Source organism: Hemiscyllium ocellatum, chromosome 48 (assembly GCF_020745735.1).
Source record: "Hemiscyllium ocellatum isolate sHemOce1 chromosome 48, sHemOce1.pat.X.cur, whole genome shotgun sequence".
Classification (NCBI taxonomy): domain Eukaryota; kingdom Metazoa; phylum Chordata; class Chondrichthyes; order Orectolobiformes; family Hemiscylliidae; genus Hemiscyllium; species Hemiscyllium ocellatum.
In genome coordinates this window covers 7,444,111-7,468,303 of record NC_083448.1, presented here as the reverse complement: position 1 = coordinate 7,468,303, position 24,193 = coordinate 7,444,111, and the positions used below count along the sequence as shown (strand labels likewise).

Genomic DNA, 24,193 nt, shown 5'->3' with positions numbered 1-24,193 from the left:
GAGGGGGGTTGGGAAGGTGGGGGACAGGAGGCCATTACCTTTGGCTCAGAGCCAGCCCCAGTGGTCACTCACGACGCAGCCTCTGGCCCTCAGCCTCTCCCGCAGCGACGGCTCTGAGCCTGTGGAGGTAGGCCCTGGGTTGGCGCTCGGCCTGTTGTGCCTCTCGCCCGTCCTCTCTAACCTCCCGTCCTTGTTCTCTCCCCCCACCCCGTCTCCCCCCTCCCCCCTCCCTCCCACCACCTTGTTTGCAGAGTTGGCGAGGGAGCTGCAGTTCTCCATCGATGACATCAACAAGATCCGGGTGGAGAATCCCAACTCGCTGCTGGAGCAGAGTGCCGCTCTCCTCAACCTGTGGGTCAGCCACGAGGGCAAGAACGCCAGGAGTAGGTACCCGCGGCACACCCCCCTGCCCGGGCATGGAGACGCATGGGACTGGCCTGCGCCAACCTCCTCACTATTCCAACCCCCATTTCCCAGCCACTGCTGCCCTATAGCCTTGGCATCATGGGTGCCCCCCTATCTTATCAATATGAGGAGACTTCCTCTCTCTCTCTCTCTTTGACTCCCCCCTTCCCTCCCACCCTAACAGGCCCAGATTTCCTCATCGGTCCCTGGGTGAAAACTGGTTTCCCCTCACACTCCCCCCACTCCCTCCTCTTGCCCCTCCACCCCCACCTCCCCTGGTTCGCGATCCCACCACCCGGGGGGAAACGTTTCTCCGTGTCCTGTCTACCCCATCGATCCCCCTCTCCATCTCAGTCACGTTCCCCCTCTCTCTCTCTCTCCATCTTCTCCACTCTGAGGAAAGCAGGCCTCCCGGTCTGTCCCAATCTCTCTCCCAGAACTGAAACGCTCCAGTGCCCCCCCCCCCCCCCGCAATGAGGCACCATCCTGGTAAATCTGCCCCCTCCCCCCATCTCCCAGTGCTATCCCATCCCTCCGACAATGTGGGTGCCTGAACTGTCCATAATACCCTCGCTGTTCCCAGACACACCCTCCCTGCTCTTGAACAGGACGTTAATGAAGGCAAGTATCCCATCATCCTCCTGAACCACTTTCTCCCTCCGACCTCACCCCACCCCGGACTGTCCCGTCACTTGAAGGGGCTGGTGGACATGTACAACGACACTCCCCAGGGTCCGAGCATCCATCCCCTACTCCCACACCTTGCCCATCCCAGCCAAGTGCATCACCTCCCTCCTGAGCTAAGGAGGAAGTCCGACCCTCTCTCGGTCGAACTCTGTTAGCCAGAGACCAGGCCGGGGCCGGGTACACCTCTCCCACCCAAACCATTGCCCCAATCAGCTCCGAACGCACCCTCGCCCGCGGTGTCACCGAGACGTCCAGCACGGAAACAGACCCTTCGGCCCAACCCGTCCAGGTTGGCCTGGACATCCTGACCCAAATGGGTGGCACGGTGGCTCAGTGGTGAACGCTGCTGCCTCACGCCAACGGGGACCCGGGTTCGATTCCGGCCTCGGGTGTCAGGGAGTCCTCCCTGATGCCCCACCCCACAGCAACAACTCCCTCCCTCAGGGCTTTCCAGTCGCACAAACCTAGCCGCCTCCTCGCTCCCACACCCCCACCCTCCCCCACACGCCGATATTTCGAGACGAGAGCGAAAACGGAACGCTCCGAAAGCGTCCGATCCCGGAAGACGTTGGGGGGGGGACCGTGATAGAGTTGGCCACCTGCTTCTCCATCGAGTCGTTTCTCCCCAAAGAGAGGAAGGCTTTTGTTGGAGGGGAGCGGGGTGGGGGGAATGTGAGACGTGGTTTGCCCCTCACAGTGTTGACCGCGACAGCGAACCAGGTGGGGGTGTGGCGGGGAGGGGGCGAGACCAGCCACCGTGCTGCCCAATTGGCCATGTCCCCCCACTGTGATAAGTGGGGGCAGCGCAGGACGATTCCGCTCGCACCCGCCCACCCCCCTCCCTCCCTCCCATGGGCAGCGATGAGGCTTGAACTCTCCCAACGCCCGTCCCATGGATGGTGGGGGCACACGGGCCTGAGCGCGCAGAGACCGTCCAGCCCTGACGGGAGAGGCAGGCCAGGGCGGAGACCCTCGGGGAGTTGGAAGGGGCACTGCTCAGGATCGCGAGGGGCGGGGGGGCTGCTCCGAGTTACCAAGGACAGGGGCACGTTCTGCGTGGCGCAGTCGGATCGTGCCGTGCGGCGTCCATTTTGGGGTCAGAGGACGAGGGAGCTAAACATTCCCACCGGAGAGGAAATGCGCAGACAGCGAGGTGGTGTCAGACTCCCGGGGAGAAGGTCCCGAAACCTGGACACACTGCCGTTGTTAGAGTACTGAATGGACTCAACAACTCTCAACATTGCCCCCGGATCTGTGTTCTTATTTTTGGCCGCTGTTGACCTGTTATTTACTCTCGATGCTGGTTAACTCTGTGATCAATAAATCCAATTCAGGTGTGAAATCTGAAGGGGTCCGTCCAGCAGTGGGGGATTGGGGGGGGACGGGGAGAGGGTTCCTGACCCTGTCGGTGTATGTGTTTAAGCTTCTGTCTCTCCTGCCTGACGGAAGGGGTTATAACGGTGGGGTGGGTGGGAGGGAGCCCTGATCAGATCGGCTGCTTTCCCGAGTGGGGAGTATCGGTGGAGCCAATGGGCGGGTGCTTGCTTTGGGGTGACTGTCTGGGTTCACACCTCTGCCGTTTCTTCCGTTCCCCCCCTGGGCAGAGGGAGTGGGCATACCAGCCGGCGATGTACCCTGGGAGGATGGGGGCAGCTGGCGAGGGTAGGTATGGGCGTGCCGAACGTCCTCCGCGTCCTGAGGGAGGGCATCAGGGATGTGGGGTGTCCCTGGCTGATATCTGTCAACTCCCGGGGTGACCAGGAAGAGTTGAGGTGCTGCGGTAGGGTCAGCGTGGAATATCCTCAGCTGCCCCACCTCGCCATCTCTGAGCAGAGGGCAAGGGCTGAGCAGTCCCTCCTGTCCATTGAGTGACCCGCTGTTTTCTCTCTCTGTCTCTCTCTCTCTCTGGCCCAGTGGAGAGTTTGCACGTCGCTCTGAAGAAAATCCAACGCAACGACATCGTGAGTCTGCTGGAGGGCACCAGCCAGGACGGGCAGAGCCTGAAGAGCAAGAGGAGGCAGGGGGAGAGGGATCACAGCCTGTCACCGACCGTCAATGGTAAGCAGTGACCCACACCCCACCAAACACCGTCTGGGAACTCGGATCCCAGCATCCGCGCGGACTCTCCGAGTCTCCCCGGCTGGGGAAGGGAGCGCAGTGTAACCCGCAGGCGGCCGGTCGCTCCTCGCTCAACACGTCGGCATTGCCGGCAATTCACCGCGACAAGCAGCACTGAGGCACGGCGGCTCAGGGCTTAGCACCACTGCCTCACGGGGACCCGGGTTCGATCCCCACCCTCGGGTGACTGTCTGGGTGTGGAGTTTGCACATTCTCCCCACCCCGTGTCTGCGTGGGTTTCCTCCCCCAGTCCTCAGGGATGTGCAGGTTAGGGTGGATTGGCCATGGGAAATTACCCATAGTGCTCAGGGATGTGCAGGTTAGGGTGGATTGGCCGTGCTAAATTACCCATAGTGCTCAGGGATGTGCAGGTTCGGGTGGATTGGCCATGGGAAATTACCCATAGTGCTCAGGGATGTGCAGGTTAGGGTGGATTGGCCATGCTAAATTACCCATAGTGCTCAGGGATGTGCAGGTTAGGGTGGATTGGCCATGCTAAATTACCCACAGTGCTCAGGGATGTGCAGGTTAGGATGGATTGGCCGTGCTAAATTACCCATAGTGCTCAGGGATGTGCAGGTTAGGGTGGATTGGCCGTGCTAAATTACCCAGTGTTCAGGGATGTGCAGGTTAGGGTGGATTGGCCGTGCTAAATTACCCATAGTGCTCAGGGATGTGCAGGTTAGGGTGGATTGGCCGTGCTAAATTACCCATAGTGCTCAGGGATGTGCAGGTTAGGGTGGATTGGCCGTGCTAAATTACCCATCGTGCTCAGGGATGTGAAGGTTAGAGTGGATTGGCCGTGTTAAATTACCCATAGTGCTCAGGGATGTGCAGGTTCGGGTGGATTGGCCGTGCTAAATTACCCATAGTGCTCAGGGATGTGCAGGTTAGGGTGGATTGGCCATGCTAAATTACCCACAGTGTTCAGGGATGTGCAGGTTAGGGTGGATTGGCCGTGCTAAATTACCCATCGTGCTCAGGGATGTGAAGGTTAGAGTGGATTGGCCGTGTTAAATTACCCATAGTGCTCAGGGATGTGCAGGTTAGGGTGGATTGGCCGTGCTAAATTACCCATAGTGCTCAGGGATGTGCAGGTTAGGGTGGATTGGCCGTGCTAAATTACCCATCGTGCTCAGGGATGTGAAGGTTAGAGTGGATTGGCCGTGTTAAATTACCCATAGTGCTCAGGGATGTGCAGGTTAGGGTGGATTGGCCATGCTAAATTACCCATAGTGCTCAGGGATGTGCAGGTTAGGGTGGATTGGCCACGCTAAATTACCCATAATGTTCAGGGATGAGCAGGTTAGGGTGGATTGGCCACGCTAAATTACCCATAGTGCTCAGGGATGTGCAGGTGAGGGTGGATTGGCCGTGCTAAATTACCCATAGTGCTCAGGGATGTGCAGGTGAGGGTGGATTGGCCATGCTAAATTACCCATAGTGCTCAGGGATGTGCAGGTTTGGGTGGATTGGCCGTGCTAAATTACCCATAGTGCTCAGGGATGTGCAGGTTAGGGTGGATTGGCCGTGCTAAATTACCCATAGTGCTCAGGGATGTGCAGGTTAGAGTGGATTGGCTGTGTGAAATTACCCATAGTGCCGAGGGATATGTAGGTTAGGGTGGATTGGTCATGGGGAATGCTGGGTAGAAGGATCAGTCTGGATGGATGCCCTTCAGAGGGGCGGTATGGTCTTGATGGACCGAACGGCCTGCCCCCACACCACCAGGGGGTTCCCTGAAGCAGCGGTGCCCACCAGCGGCGGTGCAGCGTTTCAGGGCCCATGCTGGCCCCTGCTCGGTGTCATACAGAGCCGCTAGCTGCGTCCCAACCCAATCCTGAGATTTCCACCCCCTTGGGCGTACCCAGCCCACAGCCCGCCCTCGATAATCGCCTACCTTGTCGCCTCTTCCTGTCTGTGGCCGCAGTTAACCCCAGCTCCCAGGAACTGGTGAAACCGGATCCCTCGGTCCAGGAAACCGTGCCCGCTCGGTGGGTGGGTGACATTCAGGGAAAAGCCATGGTGTTGACCGTGTTTGCAGTGGGTGGGGGAGGAGGCATTGTGCAGCAACTGACCTTTGACCGTTTGCGACTGCAAGCCGTTGGGAGATGGGTGCCCTCTGAACTGCTCCCTGTCCTGCCAACTCAATGGGACTGCCCCTCCAGCACTGCCCGCCCCCAAGGCGCTCCCTCAGTGCCTCGGGGAGACGAGGCCTGAAAGTTGTGCGCCCATGCCGCCGGCCGAGATGGGTCTGTGCCAGCCGTCTGAAACTCTGACCTCGGATGCCCTCGCCTTGCGCCATTCCCCTTGGCTCTGCATGCTGACCGTCCTGCCCCTCTGCATCCGGGTCGCGTTTCCCCAGGGAAATCATGGAGGGCCGGGTCAGGCTCCCAGACAGAGCGGGCGGTGTCAAGAAATCTCCAAGTCTCTCCGGAGGTTTTCCGTGTCCAGTCCCATCCACGGGAGCTGGTTGGCACTGCCGACTTGGATGGGTGGTGTACACCTGACCAGCTGCCCCCTGTCCCTTGGGGGCGTGGTAGCGTCCCTGCCTTTGAGCCAGGAAGGCTGCCTTCAAGTCCCGCCAGCTCCTGAGGGTGTTCAATGCCACCCTCTGGACGGAGAGGTGCCTCTCTGTCCATCCCTCGCTCCCTCGCTCTGTTGGGTCTCAGTGGCTGTTTGGTGAGGGGAACAGGGATCAAGTTCCCGACTGGAACAGCTCATCCCTCCCAGCGTCCAGTCCCCACGAGACTCCATCCCCCTGGGCCTTCCCCGAGGAGGGGGGGAAAACAAACGACACCAACTCGCCCCCCCTGGGCCGGGCTGAGGGGACAGAAAGTTCGGGATGAGGCCGGGAACGCTCGCTGTGAGAGGCAGGGGAGGGAAAGTGTCCACCACGTTGGTCTGGAGTTACGTGTAGGCCCAAGACCAGGCGAGGATGGCCGTCCCCTTCCCTGAAGGGCGTGAGTGAACAATCAGCAACGGATTCCCGCTCACCATCCGACTCCTAATTCGGGAATTGCATTTTGTTGCGTTCGAACTCCCTGGCGGGATTTGAACCCTGCTCCCGGTTGACAGTTCACCCTCGCCAACTGTTGGGCAGGCAGTCGAGGGGCAGGGAGCTGCCCGGGGCCATTCAGTTGGGTCTGGGGGCCCTCGGTGCCAGTGTATGGTCAGGAAGGAGGGGAGGGAGCTCGGATCGAGTCGGGATCAGGTCGAGGGAAGGTGGGATTGGAGCAGGGCCAGCGTGGGATCCAGAGAGGTGCGGCCGAGGTCGGAGTTCAGGCCGTCGGGGAAGTGGGGGGAGGGGCGGTGGTTAGGAAATGGGGGTTTATTTCACCCGTTACCGGACCGCCAATCACCGGCCTGCTCGGAGGCGGTCACCCATGCACCTCCCTTCCCCCCACCAACCGCGGGGCAGATGGCGCCGTGTTGGCATCAGGCCTCAGGCTGGGCCCACTCTGGGATCCTCCACCGTGCGGAGGTCAGGAAAGGGGGCGCGAGCCTTGCTCCCCCACTTCCCCATCCGCAACGGATTCAACCCCGCCCCCCCCTTCCCCCGTCCGCCCCAATCCTCTCCATCGTCTCCCTGAGGAACGTTCCGGGCACGTGGCGCATGTAGGCTGGAGGACGCGCCGGAGAATGAGCACTGCTTTGCATGTTCGCTGAAGGCCGCTTTGGGATGAACGCCATTGGGAGACAGCGGGGGGTGGGGGAAAGGTGTTACTTTGCCGATGTTTGACGGTACACCCCCTCCCCACACCCCGGTATCGACAGAGAGCTCCAATGGGCCGCCTGAACGTGGTGGGAATTCTCCATTTTGGTGTTGGAACGCCCACTGAGGGATTGGCTCCTGGTTCACACCCCACCCCCCTCCTCCTCTTACCCTCCGCTGGGGCTTTGGGGAAGTGACTGCCTCACTCCTGCCCGGCGCCGTGGCAACAAAGCAGCCTGCATTCCATAGCTTACCCCTCCCCCCGCCCGCGCGGCGAGGGGTGGCGGGTTTTGGGAGCCGCCATGTCTTCCGAATTAGGTGGGGAATGCCGGCAGTCTCTCGGCTGAGGGGGCTGTGCGTGTCGGCGCTGTTTGGTGTCCCATTCCGCCCTCTGGCCTCCGCGGCGCTCTCGGGGAGACGTCAGTCAGAGTTGCCCTCCGCCTCAGCTCAAAGGGCCCTGCCCCTCGGCATGCTGGGAGGAGGCCACGGGCCACCATCCTGACCCAGGCAGGTGTATATCCAAGGGGCCAACTCCCAGCAAGCTGTCACGCTGAAGGGAGGCAGACCAGCCCTCTCCCTCAGCACTGAGCAGTTGGGTGAAACAGAGCAGTCACTTGGCTTTCTCTCTCCGGGCTGTCTCCATGTAGGTCTGACCGCCTCCGTACAGTCAGCCCGTTCACGTTGACTGACAGACTCCAGTCCTCAGGCAGCTCACAGTTCTGAGCAGTCAGTGTTCCTCTCATCGCTGTGTACCCTGAGGTATCAGGGAGGGGCTGGGGGGGTTGTCTGTGTGTGAGAGAGACAGCGCGCACGTGTGTGTGAGAGAGAGAGAGAGAGAGAGCGCGCACGTGTGTGTGTGTGTGTGTGTGAGAGAGAAAGCACGCATGTGTGTGTGTGTGTGTGTGAGAGAGAGAGAGAGCACGCATGTGTGTGTGTGTGAGAGTGTATATGAAAGCGAGTGAGTGTGTGTGAGTGTGAATGTGTGTCTGTGTGAGAGGGAGAGTGTGTGTTTGTGTGTGAGTGTGAATGTATGTATGTGTGTGTGTGAGTGAGTGTCAGTGAATGTGAATGTGTGTGAGAGACTGAATGTATGTGTGTGTGTGTGAGAGAGTGAATGTATGTGTGTGTGTGTGAGAGAGTGAGTGTGTGTGTGTGTGTGAGAGAGTGAATGTGTGTGTGTGAGAGAGTGAATGTGTGTGTGAGAGTGAGTGTGAATGCGTGTGTGTATGTGCTTGTGTGAGTGAATGTGAGTGTGTGTGTGTGTGAGTATGAGTGAATATGAGAGTGTGAGTGAATGTGCATGTGTGTGAGTGAATGTGAATGTGTGTGAGTGAATGTGAAAGTGTGTGAGTGTGTGTGTGAGTGAATGTGCGTGTGTGTGAGTGAATGTGAGAGTGTGCGTGTGTGTAAGTGAATGTGAGAGTGTGTGTGTGAGTGAATGTGTGTGTGTGTGTGTGTGTGTGAGTGTGAGTGAATGTGAATGTGTGTGAGTGAATGTGTGTGTGTGTGTGAGTGAATGTGTGTCTATGTGTGTGTGAGTGAATGTGCGTGTGTGTGAGTGAATGTGTGTATGTGTGTGTGAGTTAATGTGCGTGTGTGTGAGTGAATGTGCGTGTGTGTGAGTGAATGTGTGTATGTGTGTGTGAGTTAATGTGCGTGTGTGTGAGTGAGAGTGTGTGTGTGTGAGAGTGAATATGAGAGTATGAGTGAACGTGTGTGTGTGTGTGAATGAACGTGTGTGTGAGTGAATGTGCGTGTGTGAGAGTGAATGTGCGTGTGTGTGAGTGAATGTGCGTGTGTGTGAGTGAATGTGTGTATGTGTGTGTGAGTTAATGTGCGTGTGTGTGAGTGAATGTGTGTCTATGTGTGTGTGAGTGAATGTGCGTGTGTGAGAGTGAATGTGCGTGTGTGTGAGTGAATGTGTGTATGTGTGTGTGAGTTAATGTGCGTGTGTGTGAGTGAATGTGTGTATGTGTGTGTGAGTTAATGTGCGTGTGTGTGTGAATGTGTGTCTATGTGTGTGTGAGTGAATGTGCGTGTGTGTGAGTGAATGTGCGTGTGTGTGAGTGAATGTGTGTGTGTGTGTGTGTGAGTGAATGTGTGTGTGTGTGTGAGTGAATGTGTGAGTGAGAGTGTGAGTGAATGTGTGTGTGTGAGAGCGGGAGTGTGTGTTTGTGTGTGAGAGTGAGTGTGTGTGTGTGAGTGAATATGTGTGTGTGTGTGTGTGTGTGCCCTGATGCTGTGGAGCGTGTCAGGAACCAGTCAGCGTGTTGCCCAGTTGCTGCTGTCTCCTGTGTGTGCCTCAGGGTCTCAGAGGAGTGTGTCCCAGTCAGGGCAAACCCCTCCCCCCTGACAATCCCACTGCGTCATGTCCTGTCCGAGGTGGGCAGTGTGCTGAGGCAGCCCGGTGTGTGTGCAGGACACTCAGAAATGGGGCACCTCAGCCCCCTTTCATCAAAGCTCCCGAATATTTCCTGCTGATGTGACCAGCAGTGCTGTTGTGGGTTGCTCTCTGAAGCCTGTTTAATGAGCACAGCAGCGGGTCTGTCTGCAGACCAGGGTGTTGATTTCCTGAACCTGTAATATTAGCTGCTGCCAACCCTCCTGACCTTTCTTTCACACTCTCTCCACCTTGTGTTCCTGCCAATTCTAGTCAAAAAGGAGGACTCGCTCCCTTTCCCCTCCCCAGCTAAAATCGGCCATGGTGTTGGTTTACACACAGCATCGCCTGTCCCTGTCCTTGACTGTAGTTTGAGCCCTGTGGTGTGTCCACATCAGCCTGGTGCTCCCAGACAGAGACAGAGTGTGCCCCAGGGGATGGCGACAGCCCCACATGCCCAGCAGACACTGGCCCTCTTCAGGCTCGACTTGCTGCGCGCTAGTGCAATGCAGGAACGTTCCTCCTGCCACCCCCAAAGGGGGAACATTCCCTCTGCCCTCCCCCCCCCCCCCCCCCCCCCCCAACCTTTCTGAATTGGGAAGATCTCTGTTCGCTCACCCTACCCCCATCCTATCAATCCTTCCCTGGTCTCTCGGCCCACAGGTTTTCTCACAAATCTCTGCTCTCTCTCACTCTCTCACTCTCTCTCTCTCTCTCTCTTTGACTCTCTCTCTCTCTCTCTCTCTTTGACTCTCTCTCTCTCTCTCTTTGACTCTCTCTCTCTCTCTCTTTCTCTCACTCTCTCTCTCTCTCTCTTTGACTCTCTCTCTCTCTCTCTTTGACTCTCTCTCTCTCTCTCTCTTTCTCTCACTCTCTCTCTCTCTCTCTTTTTCTCTCTCTCTCTCTCTCTCTTTCTCTCACTCTCTCTCTCTCTCTCTCTCTCTGTGTATCCCTTTGTTAAATCACCCTGTGATCAGATTAACGCCTGACCAGGCTACCTGATCAAACACTACACACTTTTCACAACGACATCCTGATCTCTCAGCCCACCCTGTAGGCCTCAAATTGTCATTTCGCGATGGTATTGAACTCCTAGCCAGTCTGATTTACGATTTCTGATGACGTCCGATCCCTCGGCTCCCCCTACCCCAGCGACCTCCTTATTTTACGGGTAGGTTTTGACCTGGAATACGTGATCCGCGGACCACGCTGATGCTCCCTGTTCATTCCGCGCCCATGTTGCAACCTTTAGTTCTTCATCGTCAAGTCATTGGGCCACATTCCCAAACTAAACCTCGGTCCATTCTCCCTCCAAACATTCCCTCTTCCTGCACTTCTATGTCTTTGAAATATCACTGTGCCCGCACGCAACCACTCCCTCTGGAAGTTCATTCCATACACAAACCACCCTCTGTGACAAAAAAAGTTGCCCCGGTGCCCTTTTTAAATCTGCCTCCTCCCTCCTTCAAAGTACGCCCCCTGCGAGGGTTTACTGCAGCTCTACAAGTCCCTGGTGAGACCACAATTGGAATATTGTGTCCAATTCTGGTCGTCCTACTATCGGAAAGATACAGAGGCTTTGGAGAGGGTGCAGAGAAGGTTCACCAGGATGCTGGAGGGCTTGTCTTATGAAGAGAGGTTGAATAAGCTCGGACTTTTCTCTCTGTAGAGAAGGAAGAAGAGAGGAGACCGGGTCGAGGTGTACAAAATAATGAGAGGAATAGATAGAGTCAACAGCCAGAGACTTGTCCCCAGGGCAGGATTGACTGGCACGAGGGGTCATAGTTTGAAGATATTAGGAGGAAGGTATAGAGGAGATGTCAGAGGTAGGTTCTTTACACAGAGAGTTGTGAATGCATGGAATGTGTTGCCAGCTGTGGTGGTGCAAGCAGAGTCACTGGGGACGTTTAAGCGACTGCTGGACCTGCACATGGATAGCAGGGAGTTGAGGGGTGTGGAGGTTAAGTGACGATATTTCACATTAGGATTAAATCTCGGCACCACATCTGGGCCTAGCTCAGTTCCTTCTGCAAATCCAGATAGGCCGCATCTGGCCTCCCAGTTAGGTCAGTCCACCTCCCCTATCCCCCATCTTCCACGTTTCCTTTCTTTCCTTCCCTCACGGACCTGCCGTCTCTCTCACCCCGGAATGCTCTTCCTTGGAGCTGTCTCTCCCTTCCGAGGTGGTGCTGTTGTGGACTAGGCCGGGCCATTCCGAAGGAGGCAGCCAGCTCATAGCTTGGCCATTTGTTTCGATGAGGGGGTACACTGAGAATTACCCGGAGTAAGGTAGCGAGGTTGACAACTGGGTTTTAAAGCAGGCAAAAATTTATTCACAAAGTTACACAATGAAAACACAAAAAACATTTTAGTAATTTAGCATGGCCTATCCACCCTAACCTGCACATCCCTGAGCACTATGGGTAATTTAGCATGGCCTATCCACCCTAACCTGCACATCCCTGAGCACTATGGGTAATTTAGCATGGCCTATCCACCCTAACCTGCACATCCCTGAGCACTATGGGTAATTTAGCACGGCCTATCCACCCTAACCTGCACATCCCTGAGCACTATGGGTAATTTAGCACGGCCAATCCACCCTAACCTGCACATCCCTGAGCACTATGGGTAATTTAGCATGGCCTATCCACCCTAACCTGCACATCCCTGAGCACTATGGGTAATTTAGCACGGCCTATCCACCCTAACCTGCACATCCCTGAGCACTATGGGTAATTTCCCATGGCCAATCCACCCTAACCTGCACATCCCTGAGCACTATGGGTAATTTAGCACGGCCAATCCACCCTAGCCTGCACATCCCTGAGCACTATGGGTAATTTAGCACGGCCAATCCACCCTAACCTGCACATCCCTGAGCACTATGGGTAATTTAGCACGGCCAATCCACCCTAACCTGCACATCCCTGAGCACTATGGGTAATTTAGCACGGCCAATCCACCCTAACCTGCACATCCCTGAGCACTATGGGTAATTTAGCATGGCCAATCCACCCTAACCTGCACATCCCTGAGCACTATGGGTAATTTAGCATGGCCAATCCACCCTAACCTGCACATCCCTGAGCACTATGGGTAATTTAGCACGGCCAATCCACCCTAACCTGCACATCCCTGAACACTATGGGTAATTTAGCACGGCCAATCCACCCTAACCTGCACATCCCTGAGCACTATGGGTAATTTAGCACGGCCAATCCACCCTAACCTGCACATCCCTGAGCACTGTGGGTAATTTAGCACGGCCAATCCACCCTAACCTGCACATCCCTGAGCACTATGGGTAATTTAGCACGGCCAATCCACCCTAACCTGCACATCCCTGAGCACTATGGGTAATTTAGCACGGCCAATCCACCCTAACCTGCACATCCCTGAACACTATGGGTAATTTAGCACGGCCAATCCACCCTAACCTGCACATCCCTGAGCACTATGGGTAATTTAGCACGGCCAATCCACCCTAACCTGCACATCCCTGAGCACTGTGGGTAATTTAGCACGGCCAATCCACCCTAACCTGCACATCCCTGAGCACTGTGGGTAATTTAGCACGGCCAATCCACCCTAACCTGCACATCCCTGAGCACTGTGGGTAATTTAGCATGGCCAATCCACCCTAACCTGCACATCCCTGAGCACTATGGGTAATTTAGCACGGCCAATCCACCCTAACCTGCACATCCCTGAGCACTATGGGTAATTTAGCATGGCCAATCCACCCTAACCTGCACATCCCTGAGCACTATGGGTAATTTAGCACGGCCAATCCACCCTCACCTGCACATCCCTGAGCACTATGGGTAATTTAACATGGCCAATCCACCCTCACCTGCACATCCCTGAGCACTATGGGTAATTTAACATGGCCAATCCACCCTCACCTGCACATCCCTGAGCACTATGGGTAATTTAACATGGCCAATCCACCCTCACCTGCAGACCTTTGGACTGCAGTCTGAAGATGTTGCTGAGCGACGGGTCAGGGTGAATGTGGAAAACATCTCTTGCATTTTCCGTGTTTGATGCGGGCTGTCGCTATGTGGGCCTGTCTGTGAGGTGCAGATTCCTTCCCCCCCCCTCAGCCTGATCACCTGTTGTGTTCCCACTCCCTGCTGTCGAGGGCTTGGTTGGACCTGGATTGTCCACCATGTATCCTGTGATAGGAACACCAGAGCATTCAATGCACAAGCTTAGGCCCGACTCACAAACCCAGATCTGGCGACTGCTTTGATGCCAATTGGAGGAATGAAGATATCACCAGTCGTCTTTTGGTGGTTTGTCAGAAACACGCCTTACCTTCCCGTTGCATCCCAATCCCTCTGGAATTACTGCAGGATTCCTGTTACCAACCCATCGTGTGTATGTACTGGCTCCTGAAAGTGTGACCCAGCTCGCTCCCCCCCGACCCCCAACTCTGCAGCCCTGTCTCCATAATCCTCTGAATCCATCCCTTTCAGATCTCCACCCAGCTTCCTTTGGGAAGCTCCCACGGTATCCGCCTCGGCCAGTCCTCCAGGGCAGCACGTTCCAGATCCCGACGAGTATAGGGGTTCCTCTGTGTCTCACTTGGCATTGTCTTGATTGGAATGCTCCCTCACCCCCCCAGCGGCAACACCGGAGATAACTGGGTGGATCAGGCAAGGAGTGAGTCAGCCCGGAGCCTTGTCCTGACCATCATCCCAAGCCAAATCCGTCCCACCTCAATCCTCCTGGCCCACATCCCTTTCCTATTCCCATATCCGTCCGGATGCCTTTCAGATGTTGTAACTCCACCCGCCCCACCCCCCTCACTTCATCTGGCAGCTCTTCCCACACACGAACCAACCTCTGTGTGTGAAAACGTTGCCCCTTCCGCCCCCCTCCTTAGGCCCCTTTAAGGCACCGTCTGGTTTTGAACTGCCCCACTGTTGGATAAAGAGCTGTGCGGTCCACCTGACGTGAGCCCCTCATGGGTTTGTAAACCTCCGTCAGGTCCCACCCCGTCAACCTCTGGAGAAAACAGCAGCCCTCGCCCCCCCACTTTGGGGTTCAAAAGAGAAGTTGTATCACATCAGCCTTTCCTGGTGTGCCTTCAGTCCCAGCGGGAATCGAACCACCTCCTCACCCCGCCCACGCTCAGCTCCTGGCATCAAAGCAGCCTGAAGGGGATAGACCCCGGGGAAAATAACTGGGAGGGAAACGGAAACGGCCATCTCGCAGTCCTTTGAACATGGGGATTAGGAGCTGGAGTTACATCACTGGACCCCTCGACCCCCTGCTCCCCTCTCAGTCGGGAGATTGGAACGACAAATCCACATTCCCTCCACTTCCTGAGAACCAGGCACAACCGTGCCGAGCGACAATCCACCCCACCGTCACCGCGTCAGGCCCTTTTCACTCTCTCCCGGTCGAATGGGACCATCTCCGAATCGAGGGAGGGCGGCAAAATTGGTGAGCAATGTAGCTTGTTATAGCAGGGCAAGCGAACCCCTCCTGTAATTCTAACCACACACCCAGGAACGCTCCCCTCACGATCTGTTGTGGGCGGCACGGTGGCACAGTGGTTAGCACTGCTGCCTCACAGCGCCTGTAGACCCGGGTTCAATTCCCGACTCAGGCGACTGACTGTGTGGAGTTTGCACGTTCTCCCCGTGTCTGCGTGGGTTTCCTCCGGGTGCTCCGGTTTCCTCCCACAGTCCAAAGATGTGCGGGTTAGGTGAATTGGCCAAGCTAAATTGCCCGTAGTGTTAGGTAAGGGGTAAATGTAGGGGTATGGGTGGGTTGCGCTTCGGCGGGTCGGTGTGGACTTGTTGGGCCGAAGGGCCTGTTTCCACACTGTAAGTCTAATCAGTCTAATCTAATCACTGACGAAGAACTCCCATACTCTACTGTTTTAAGAAAGATAACAATTTATTTCCCTAACTCCGATAGTGAACACCAAAACAGCAACAAACCACAAATCCAAGCCCCCACAAATCCTTTCGAAAGTATTTACTGTCTGACTCCCAACTCTAGATAAGTAACACATGGATTACCTTCACCTCAAGACCACACCCTCTCTTCTCTGCTGTCTTCAGTGTTCCAACTGCTGATCTCCCAGGGTGGTCATCTTCCTCTTATTGCGAGACCACTTGACATGAAAAGCGACCTCTTTCGATCACAAGGGCTTTCTAATTTCTTTGCGGGCAAGATGGAAGACGGGCAGTTAGCTCTCCGGCTCGACAGCAGTTGCTCAGCTGATCGATGGTCTCTCACCAATTTTCAAAATGCCCACGTGTTTTCCACCCAAACCCCATTCCTCTTCATTGGGTGTGACGTTATCAAAATGATACATTAAAAAACCCGGTTGGGTTTTAGTATCCTGGGGCATAATTTCAACTAATTAGATTTGATTTGTTGTCAAAACAGCCACGCAGACTCAGGTATCTATTTCACAGTCATTTGGTACATGCATCCATTTTGGAACAGCTCGTTTCCCAGCCTTTCCATTCAGGCAGCTGGGCCTGCACTTGAAGTTGACTTCCGTGTTTAGAGAACACTTTCTCTTTTCAAGTGAACACGTGCTTTCGACTTGCTCACAATCTCGAAGTAGCCACTTAGAGTCATAGAGATGTACAGCACAGAAACAGACCCTTCGGTCCAACCCGTCCATGCCGACCAGATATCCCAACCCAATCTAGTCCCACCTGCCAGCACCCGGCCCATATCCCTCCAAACCCTTCCCCATCCAAATGCCTCTTAAATGTTGCAATTGTACCAGCCCCCACCACATCCTCTGGCAGCTCATTCCATATACGTACCACCCTCGGCGTGAAAAAGTTGCCCCTTAGGTCCCTTTTGTATCTTTCCCCTCTCACCCTAAACCTATGCCCCTCTAGTTCTGGACTCCCTGAGCCCAGGGAAAAGACTTTGCCTATTTACCCTATTCATGTCCCCTCATAATTTTGTAAACCTCTATAAGGTCACCCCTCAGCCTCCGACACTCCAGGGAAAACAGCCCCAGCCTGTTCAGCCTCTCCCTGTAGCTCAAACCCTCCAACCCTGACAACGTCCTTGTAAATCTTTTCTGAACCCTTTCAAGTTTCACAACATCTTTCCGATAGGAAGGAGACCAGAATTGCACGCAATATTCCAACAGTGGCTGAACCAATGACCTGGACAGCCGCAACATGACCTCCCAACTCCTGTACTCAATGCTTCCTTGGAGAGCTCATCCAGTCTCAGGGACTGGTCAGCTCCAATAATTTGCTCAGCGCCACATCCCTGGTGATGGTGATTTTCCAACCATCCCGTTTCCTGACCTTCCCTGATTGACGTCCAGGCACAGTGCGAGGACGGTCCTTCGCAAGCCCTAAGCAGGACCGTCCAGGGTCAGGAGTTGAACCCACTTCCTTCACTTTTGGGAAGGGAGATCTGAAGGCATAGAGGCCCCAACCCATGTTCTTCCAGAGCTGGGGGAGGGTCGGGGGAGGTTACGGGGTGGGGGGGAATGGTGAGAAATCCAGGTGAAGCGTCACTCTTGATCTCAGGCCAAAACGAGCTTGGTCCTGTTCTTGGCCGACGTGTGCTGTCACCCCAGCCTTCAGCTACTCCAACAGAGGACAACTTGGGATCTTGGCCGATGGAGGTGGAACAGGAGAGGAGTCGGGCGCAGAGTCGGTTTGTGGGCAGGCCGAAGCCAGGAGAGCTCTGGGCCCTGGAAAGGGAGGCCTCTCCTTGTTCAGACTGCCTGGGCCCTTCAGGGAGGACAAACCACTGTGAGGTGGTGAGGACTCCCTTGATTTCCAAGGCCCAGCTGAGGTTCTCTGGGGGTGGGGGAACGGTCGCCAGGGGGAACGGGGCGATGGGGTTGTGTGCGCGTGTGGAAGGGAGCCCAGAGCTTGGAATCCGTGTGGAACGCCAACTCCGGACCCAAATCCGGGTAGGCCCGAAGATAGCCTTTCCTGTTGGTTGACCCCAAGAGCTTTCCGGTAGCGTCCATCTTGCCTGCGAGCAACCCCCACCCCCGGCCCACTGCTCCCCAGCCCGTGTACGGTCACCTTGTTGCTGGTATGGCTTTCTGCAGCTGTGCTCTATCTGCCCTCCCACCCCCCCCGCCTCCTTGTGTAGGTTTTGCATCAGTGCCCGATGAAATGCTCTCGCCCGCTTCGCTTCACTACACCATGCCTAGCCCGCTGCAGGCTGACCACTTCTGGAACGACGTCACAAACCTGGACGCCCTGGCACGGCCTGGCACCGAGCCCCTGCTGGAACTGTCCGACACCGCTCACCCGGCCTGGTCGCTAGGCCCCAGGCCTCCCCTGGTGGTGGCAGAGGATTCCTCCCTGGACTGCAGCCGGGCCGAGGACTCGTTGCCTCCCGGTTCCCTCCCCGTCGCCGCTGAGGAGGAGGACTCCCTGGAGACGGACCCCATCAACGGCCTGATCGAGCTCTTCAATCAGGAGATGGAGGCGGCGACGGGGAGAGGCAGCACCGCGGCCTCGCCCGCTCTCAGCACCGGGAATGGCATTTGTGTCATTGCAGGGCGACCAGAGTCGAAGGCCGGACGCACGGGCCCGCCCACCCCCAGAGGAGACGCCCAGGAGTGGCCGGGAATGAGCACAGCCAGGTAAACATCGACCCCCCCCCCCCCCCCCCCCCCCCCTCCCAGGGGTTGGGGGAGAGCACTCGCACCGACACCCGGTTGGTTCTCCGTCGCCATTACCCAGGAGGCAGTGCGGCGACGGCCATCTTGCCAGGGGCGGGACGGTGCGGCAGGTGGGCCGCACTGGGTTAAGGTCACCAACTGTCCGTTCCAAACTGTCGGGACGGGATTTGAACCCGTGTCCCACCTCCCCCACTGTGTGTCTGGAGTCCTGTGTAGGCCCAGACCAGATCAGAATGGTAATTGCCTTCCCTGAAGGACATGAGTGAACCAGATGGGGGTCTTTCACCCCCTGACCATTGACAGCGGTCATTGTTGAACCCGGATTTTCACTGAATTCAAATTCCCCTGTCTGCCATGGCGGAATTCGAACCCAGATCTTCTCCTGAATTTACCACGAGGGCCAGATTTAAGCGACAACAGATATCCGGACGGGGTTTGAGCCTCGGGCCTAGTCAGTGAGGCTCCACTGTGCTCCCGGTGCAGGGATATCAGCATCTCCCCGACACTGAGTGGACTAAAGGGGTTGGAGGTTACCAATGAAACATCACACTCTTGAGGGGAGCTGAAGACAGGGTGGGCAGGGGACAGGAAGGCCGGGCGCTCCTCCCCAACTCTTGGTGTCCTCCCTTGTGGAGGTGCCAGTGTTGATCTGGGGGTGGGGTCAAATTCAAGAATCTGACAACGCCAGCACCTCGTCCAGCCCCAGACTTTGAAAGCACCAGATCGCCAGTGAGAGAGAACACATCGGACTCGGAGTTTATCGGAAAAATGTCATACGCTGAGGTAAATGAATTGAACAAACCCGGGGAGCTGTTAATTCTTGAAGCAGTTGGGGGTTCAGGTTTCGTTCGATTCACACCCGAAATCCCAGAATTTCTTTCAAGTCACTGCCCCAAGGTGTTATCAGAATAAAGGCAGCACCTCAGGCATTTCAGGTGCGAGGCCTTGTTTCGAGTCCGTTTGGGGCTCACCCGGGAGTCAGACTGGTTTTGTTGCTAAAAGTGGCCATTTCCAAAGTGACCCTTGAATCCTTTCCTGACGAATTCCCTGTGCTGAGGAAGGAGGGGACTCCGAAAGGCTGGCGGGGTGTGATTGTTTTGGCTCCTCGTCCCAGCCCACCGTTGCCCTGGAGCACCCTGGACCTCGGTGACAAATCTGCCCGTGTGTGGCCAGAGTCTGCCCTAGCCTCGGGCCCCTAATGTGTTTCCTCTCGCCCCGCAGCGCCCGAGTCGCCTGCCGGACGGCGCTGAGCGGCAGTGGCTCGCTCGCCGTCGCCGAGGGAGGCCTGACGCAGGCCGAGGCCTGGAAAGCCAGGAGGGAGTGGGCCGAGCAGCCGGAGTGGGCCAGGCTGAGGGTGACGCAGGAGACGCTGGTCCAGCCGGTGCAGGACCGGGCCCGGCTGCAGTCGCTGCGTCGGCGCCAGCCAGAGGGCTCAGAGAACCCCCTGGGCCTCTGCCCGTCGAGAGTCGGCGGCGGCTCGGATCCCAGGAGCAGCTGGATCACCCTGGAGGAGGAGGAGGTGCTGGGCTCCGGGGAGGAGGTGAGAGGGCGCGGTGGGCACTCTGTCCGGTCGCTGGTGGGCGGGGGGGAGGTTGGGCAACAAGGTGGGGCAGTGCGAGGAGAAGGAGGGGAAGAGAGGAGGCATTGCCAAAGCCAACCTGGCACTACCCAGACCTGCTTCAGGCCCCATGGCGAGGCTCGCTCTGACACTGCCCCTTGGTGTTATCCCTGAGTCACAGAGATGTACAGCACGGAAACAGACCCTTCGGTCCAACCCGTCCGTGCTGACCCAGGTATCCCAACCCAATCTAGTCCCACCTGCCAGCACCCGGCCCATATCCCTCCAAACCCTTCCTATTCATATACCCATCCAAATGCCTCTTAAATGTTGTCATTGTACCAGCCTCCACCACTTCCTCTGGCAGCTCATTCCATACACGTACCACCCTCTGTGTGAACAAGTTGCCCCTGTGTGTGTGTGTGTCTGTGTGAGTGTGTGTGTGTATATCTGTGTGTGCGCCTGTGCGTGTGTGTGTGTGCCAGTGTGTATGTGTATATGTGTGTGTGGGTGTCTGTGCGTGTACCAGTCCCGGGTCACTCCTGCCCTCTCCCCTGGCGCTGGAACATGGTGCAGAGTGTGAAAACATGTGCTCCTTCCAGGTATCCCGTCTATTGTGTGTGACCTGATCCCGAATTCCAGCCGGCAACTGTCTCCCAGCCCACCTCAGGGTGCCGTGCCCCCGTCACCACCTTGTCTCTGGGAGACGTGGGCACACCTTGAGACAGTGCCAGTCCGCAGTGTGGTTCTGCCTGGCCAGGAAGCCCTCATCTTTGTTGTCCAGTCTGTGTGGAAGTGTGGGTCTCCGGGGGACCATCTCCCAGGCAGTGGCCATGCACACACTCCTTCAGCCGGCTGCGACCAAGTTAATTCAGGGCCCCTGGGTGAGACAGGCCTGAGCCACACCACATCGCTCGATGCTGGTGAAGACAGACCCATTAATAGCGCACAGATATTTCCGTTCAAAAAGTAACACATCTTCCACCGCCTGTCAGTGCCATAAATCAGTGGACGCAATGAATGGTGAGTTCCTCCGTCACTGGCACTGGAACTGGTGAGCCCTGCTATCCCGGAGTCACCGTCCTCACCCGCAGGAAGGGTGTCCTTGTAACGCAGCAACCCAGCATCACCCTCTCCGCTCTGACTGCCCTCCGAGACCACCCACCCGCAGCTGAAGCAGCATTGCACAAGACGGAGCTGGGAAACCCTCACCTCCCCCAGGCTGCGGGGGGAGCGGTGGGGGTGATCAAATGAGGACAATTGTGCTGACTGATCCAATATCCATATTCCAAACTGTTTCCTCACTCAAACATTCCCAACAGGGAGAAGGCAGCTTTCTGCCCACACCTCGGCTTGTTCCCATCCTGATCAACGCACCTTTCTGCAGCCCACACATACTCCACATGGGAATGTGTCTCTGTGTGTGTGTGGGTGTGTGTGTGTGTGTGAGAGAGAGAGAGAGAGGGAGTGTGTGTGTAAGAGAGAGTGAGTGGGAGTGTGTGTGTGTGTGTGGGGGAGTGTGTGTGTGTGTGTGTAAGAGAGAGTGAGTGGGAGTGTGTGTGTGTAAGAGAGAGTGAGTGGGAGTGTGTGTGTGTAAGAGAGAGTGAATGGGAGTGTGTGTGTGTGTGTGTGGGAGTGTGTGTGTAAGAGAGAGTGAGTGGGAGTGTGTGTGTGTGTGTAAGAGAGAGTGAGTGGGAGTGTGTGTGTGTGAGAGAGTGTGTGTGTGTGTGTGTGTGAGAGAGTGTGTGTGTGTGTGTGTGTGAGAGAGTGAGTGGGAGTGTGTGTGTGTGTGTAAGAGAGAGTGAGTGGGAGTGTGTGTGTGTGTGTGGGGGAGTGTGTGTGTGTGTGTGTAAGAGAGAGTGAGTGGGAGTGTGTGTGTGTAAGAGAGAGTGAGTGGGAGTGTGTGTGTGTAAGAGAGAGTGAATGGGAGTGTGTGTGTGTGTGTGGGAGTGTGTGTGTAAGAGAGAGTGAGTGGGAGTGTGTGTGTGTGTGTAAGAGAGAGTGAGTGGGAGTGTGTGTGTGTGAGAGAGTGTGTGTGTGTGTGTGTGTGAGAGAGTGTGTGTGTGTGTGTGTGTGAGAGAGTGAGTGGGAGTGTGTGTGTGTGTGTAAGAGAGAGTGAGTGGGGTGTGTGTGTGAGAGTGAGTGGGAGTGTGTGTGTGTGTGTGAGTGGGAGTGTGTGTGTGTGTGTGAGTGAGTTGGAGTGTGTGTGTGTGTGTGAGAGTGAGTGGGATTGTGTGTGTGTGTGGAGAGTGAGTGGGAGTGTGTGTGTGTGTGTAAGAGAGAGTGAGTGGGGTGTGTGTGTGTGTGTGAGAGTGAGTGGGAGTGTGTGTGTGTGTAAGAGAGAGTGAGTGGGAGTGTGTGTGTGAGAGTGAGTGGGAGTGTGTGTGTGTGTGAGAGTGAGTGGGAGTGTGTGTGTGTGTGTGAGAGAGTGAGTGGGAGTGTGTGTGTGTGTGAGAGAGAGTGAGTGGGAGTGTGTGTGTGTGTGAGAGAGAGTGGGAGTGTGTGTGTGTGTGTGAGAGAGAGTGGGAGTGTGTGTGTGTGTGAGAGAGTGAGTGTGGGAGTGTGTGTGTGTGTGAGAGAGTGAGTGGGTGTGTGTGTGTGTGTGAGAGAGAGAGAGAGTGGGGGTGTATGTCTGTGTGTGTGTGAGAGAGTGGGAGTGTGTGTGTGTGAGAGTGGGAGTGTGTGTGTGTGTGAGAGAGAGAGAGTGTGGGGGTGTATGTCTGTGTGTGTGTGAGAGTGGGAGTGTGTGTGTGTGTGAGAGTGGGTGTGTGTGTGTGTGAGAGAGAGTGGGAGTGTGTGTGTGTGTGAGAGAGAGAGTGGGAGTGTGTGTGTGTGTGAGAGTGGGAGTGTGTGTGTGTGGAGAGAGAGAGAGTGGGGGTGTATGTCTGTGTGTGTGTGAGAGAGTGGGAGTGTGTGTGTGTGAGTGGGAGTGTGTGTGTGTGTGAGAGTGGGAGAGTGTGTGTGTGTGTGAGAGTGGGAGTGTATGTGTGTGTGAGAGTGGGAGTGTATGTGTGTGTGAGAGTGGGAGTGTATGTGTGTGTGAGAGTGGGAGTGTGTGTGTGTGTGTGTGTGAGAGAGTGGGAGTGTGTGTGTGTGTGTGAGAGTGGGAGTGTGTGTGTGTGAGAGTGGGAGTGTGTGTGTGTGTGAGAGTGGGAGTGTGTGTGTGTTTGTGTGAGAGAGAGTGAGTGGGAGTGTGTGTGTGTGTGTGAGAGAGAGTGAGTGGGAGTGTGTGTGTGTGTGTAAGAGAGAGTGAGTGGGAGTGTGTGTGTGTGTGAGAGAGAGTGGGAGTGTGTGTGTGTGAGAGAGAGAGTGGGAGTGTGTGTGTGTGTGAGAGAGAGTGAGTGGGAGTGTGTGTGTGTGAGAGAGAGAGAGTGGGAGTGTGTGTGTGTGAGAGAGAGAGTGGGAGTGTGTGTGTGTGAGAGAGAGAGTGGGAGTGTGTGTGTGTGTGAGAGAGAGAGTGTGTGTGTTGAGAGAGTGAGTGGGAGTGTGTGTGTGTGAGAGAGAGTGAGTGGGAGTGTGTGTGTGTGTGTGAGAGAGAGAGAGTGGGGCTGTATGTCTGTGTGTGTGTGAGAGAGTGGGTGTGTGTGTGTGTGAGTGTGGGAGTGTATGTGTGTGAGAGAGAGAGAGAGTGGGGGTGTATGTCTGTGTGTGTGTGTGAGAGTGGGAGTGTGTGTGTGTGTGAGAGTGGGAGTGTGTGTGTGTGAGAGAGAGAGTGGGAGTGTGTGTGTGTGTGTGTGTGAGAGAGTGGGAGTGTGTGTGTGTGTGTGAGAGTGGGAGTGTGTGTGTGTGTGTGAGAGAGTGGGAGTGTGTGTGTGTGTGTGAGAGTGGGAGTGTGTGTGTGTGTGAGAGTGGGAGTGTGTGTGTGTTTGTGTGAGAGAGAGTGAGTGGGAGTGTGTGTGTGTGTGTGAGAGAGAGTGAGTGGGAGTGTGTGTGTGTGTGTGAGAGAGAGTGAGTGGGAGTGTGTGTGTGTGTGTAAGAGAGAGTGAGTGGGAGTGTGTGTGTGTGTGAGAGAGAGTGGGAGTGTGTGTGTGTGTGTGAGAGAGAGTGGGAGTGTGTGTGTGTGTGTGTGAGAGAGTGGGAGTGTGTGTGTGTGTGTGAGAGAGTGAGTGGGAGTGTGTGTGTGTGAGAGAGTGAGTGGGAGTGTGTGTGTGTGAGAGAGAGAGAGTGGGAGTGTGTGTGTGTGAGAGAGAGAGAGTGGGAGTGTGTGTGTGTGAGAGAGAGAGTGGGAGTGTGTGTGTGTGAGAGAGAGAGTGGGAGTGTGTGTGTGTGTGAGAGAGAGAGGGTGTGTGTGTGTGAGAGAGTGAGTGGGAGTGTGTGTGTGTGAGAGAGAGTGAGTGGGAGTGTGTGTGTGTGTGAGAGAGAGAGAGTGGGGCTGTATGTCTGTGTGTGTGTGAGAGAGTGGGAGTGTGTGTGTGTGAGAGTGGAGAGTGTGTGTGTGAGAGAGAGAGAGTGGGGGTGTATGTCTGTGTGTGTGTGTGAGAGTGGGAGTGTGTGTGTGTGTGAGAGAGAGTGGGAGTGTGTGTGTGTGTGAGAGAGAGAGTGGGAGTGTGTGTGTGTGTGTGAGAGAGAGAGAGAGAGTGGGGGTGTATGTCTGTGTGTGTGTGAGAGAGTGGGAGTGTGTGTGTGTGAGAGAGAGTGAGTGGGAGTGTGTGTGTGTGTGAGAGAGTGAGTGGGAGT

General features: G+C 56.0%; 1 protein-coding gene across 4 annotated transcripts in view; it reads left to right on the top strand.

Annotated features, from left to right (window-relative positions):
• Window positions 1–24,193, top strand: part of LOC132837026 (ankyrin-1-like) — a 262,828-nt gene that overhangs the window by 224,195 nt on the left and 14,440 nt on the right. For all 4 annotated transcript variants that reach the window (XM_060856676.1, XM_060856674.1, XM_060856675.1 and 1 more), the window contains 4 exons: window positions 252–383; window positions 3,007–3,150; window positions 17,421–17,919; window positions 19,180–19,498. In XM_060856676.1, the coding sequence (XP_060712659.1) occupies window positions 252–383; window positions 3,007–3,150; window positions 17,421–17,919; window positions 19,180–19,498 (1,094 nt within the window). The remainder of the gene's footprint in view (window positions 1–251; window positions 384–3,006; window positions 3,151–17,420; window positions 17,920–19,179; window positions 19,499–24,193) is intronic.